This window comes from Oratosquilla oratoria, chromosome 6 (genome assembly GCF_046742065.1).
Source record: "Oratosquilla oratoria isolate Oo_2021 chromosome 6, ASM4674206v1, whole genome shotgun sequence".
Taxonomy (NCBI): domain Eukaryota; kingdom Metazoa; phylum Arthropoda; class Malacostraca; order Stomatopoda; family Squillidae; genus Oratosquilla; species Oratosquilla oratoria.
The window spans coordinates 33561869-33564368 of record NC_134782.1 but is presented as its reverse complement, the minus strand read 5'-3'; the positions used below and the strand labels follow the sequence as shown (position 1 = coordinate 33564368).

The 2500-nt window shown below is 36.9% G+C and overlaps 2 protein-coding genes across 3 annotated transcripts in view; both read right to left on the bottom strand.

Annotated features, from left to right (window-relative positions):
- LOC143026371 (serine/threonine-protein phosphatase rdgC-like) overlaps positions 1–2500 on the bottom strand; it is a 398775-nt gene that overhangs the window by 2299 nt on the left and 393976 nt on the right. For both annotated transcript variants that reach the window (XM_076186638.1, XM_076186639.1), the window contains exons 12-13: positions 1676–1809; positions 236–405 (exon numbers count right to left, since the gene is read on the bottom strand). In XM_076186638.1, coding sequence (XP_076042753.1) covers positions 236–405; positions 1676–1809 — 304 coding nt within the window. The remainder of the gene's footprint in view (positions 1–235; positions 406–1675; positions 1810–2500) is intronic.
- LOC143026373 (uncharacterized) overlaps positions 1–2500 on the bottom strand; it is a 202633-nt gene that overhangs the window by 76481 nt on the left and 123652 nt on the right. The window lies entirely within an intron of this gene.

The following is a 2500-nucleotide window of genomic DNA, read 5'->3' as shown; positions in this document are numbered from 1 at the left end:
GCAGCGATCCTGATATGATTCAATTAGAATTTTTGAGTAATTGGGTCAAGGTCAAGGCCAAGATCACATTTTTTTTTCATTTATTCATCTATTTATTTATCTATTACGTATTTTTCTATCTAGCTTCCTCAGAAATGTCCCTTACACTTCAAACCAAAAGAATAATAAAGGCGTCAGGTGGGAAGGCAGGGAAGTTAGGGTAAATGAAGAATCCGTGGAGTTTGCCCCTACTCACCTTCTCGAGTATATCTTTGTCGACATTACCCTCGGTGAAGGTGGAGTTGTAGTTGACGAGTCCCGTGGTCGGGTCGAGGGTGACCAGCTTCTCCCGAAGGACGCGCCACGGCAGGTTGAGGTGGCTGTGCTTCTCCATCGTCGTCACCCAGTCGTTGAGGGCGATCTGACCTGGAGGAGGAGAGGGCGAAGTTGCATGGTTCCTCCGTGGATTTATCATTGTTCGAATATAAAGGAGTTGTTGTTGTTGCTATTGTCGTTGTAGTTGTTTTTGGTGGTGGTAGTGGTGGGGGCGTTACTGTCGTTGTTGTTGTTGGTAGCGGACGTGGTGGTAGTGTTGTTGTTATTGGTGGTGGTGGTGATAGTGATGATGGCGGTAGTAGTGTTGTTACTGTTGTTGTTGCTATTGTTGTTGATGATGGTAGTAGTGGTAGTGTTGTTGTTGTTGGTGGTGGTGATAGTAATAATGGTGGTATTAGTGCTGTCACTGTTGTTGTTGCTATTGTTGTTGATGATGGTAGTAGTGGTATTGGCAATGGTTATGGTATTATTGTTGTTGTTGTTCCAGGTGTTATTGTAGTTAGGTAGACCATCGTATCAGTAGGTCATGACACCAGAGTTTGAGAGGAAACGGTCTCCCTCCACCCCACATATGTTGTGTTTATAAAATCGGAGTGAGGTCTGTCTTGGTTTTGTCCAGTGTGCAATTTCTAAGATCATATTATCTGATTTGAATTTCATTATGTAAACACAGTATCCAGATATCGTTGCAAATGAGTAGTTTTACATAAAAACTAAACAATTAGTAAGCAGATATGTAAACACAATATTCTGAAATGAAGAAGAAGAAGAATATGGCGAAGAGGAAGAGGAAGAAAGAGTAAGAAGGCAAAAGAAAAAAAAGAAAAGAAAAATAAGAAAATGAAGAAGAAGAAATATCAGATTTATGTAAATATATTTTTCTGTGTTGAGTATATGATATACCTTTATATAAAATAATTATTCTATAGTAAAAAGTAATAGAAATTACATTACTGCGAAAACAATTAAACACACATTTGCATGGTTTTGTTGCACCATGGGTGAAATTGGGCTGTTTGCATTGGTACCTCAGTCACCTGATGACGTCCTCATACAGTGCTTCACACTGGGCAGATTTTCGTCAATTGTTGTGTGTTCGTTTGAGTAGAAACGACTTCGGTTACAGTCTTAGGTTTTTCGAATCTCCAAATGTCAAATTACCTTTCCTTCACACATTGAGAAGCTGAATGCCAAATTAAGAGATAATAAACCCATACGAATGTTAGCCACATGCTTGGAAACATTCTTAGGAAAATCTAGAATACCGTAACCGAAGTCCTCCTCTAGCTGTTTAAACTCAGAGTTGACGGCAATCTGCCCAGTGTGAAACATTTTTTTTTTTTTAATGTCTCGAACTGACCTGTGTCCCCGGGGTCGTGCCCCTTGAAGGCCTCGAGGAGTCTCGTCCTCGAGGCCATGATCTGGCCTCGAAGTTCCCGGATGGCTGAGGTCTCCATCCGGCCCACGCGCTCTCGAAGAGTCAGTCTCTTGGTTCTGAAAGAGGTGAAGGAAGAGGAAGGTAAGGAGGAGGAGGAGGGGGTAAGGAGGAGGAAGAGGAGTAGTTTTCTGACTACTTGACAGGTTCCTCCAACCTGTTTTCTATTCATTTATTTGTTTGTTATATCTATTTATCTATTTGTTTTTTCTTTTGTCATTGTTCATTATATATATATATATATATATATATATATATATATATATATATATATATATATATATATATATATATATATATATATACATATTGTCAGTGGAGAGGGGCAGGAGTTTTTCTCTAATACATGTATCCTCAAAAGTGATGGCTAGTTGTGCATTAATTATTTTCTTAAAGGTATTTTCCATATACCTTATCATGGGTTTGTGTTCCTTAGAAAGGAAATTTATGACTTGGCTGTATGTGGTCATATCAGCTACATACAGCCAAGTCATAAATTTCCTTTCTAAGGAACACAAATCCATAAGGTATATGGAAAATATCTTTAAGAAAATAATTAATGCACTACTAGCCATCACTTTTATATATATATATATATATATATATATATATATATATATATTTATATATATATATATACACACATATATATATTTAGATATTCTATCAATGTATTTCATTCATTTACTTTATTCATTATGTTTATTCACTTAATTTTTTTTTTTTACATTATTCACTTTTGACGAATTT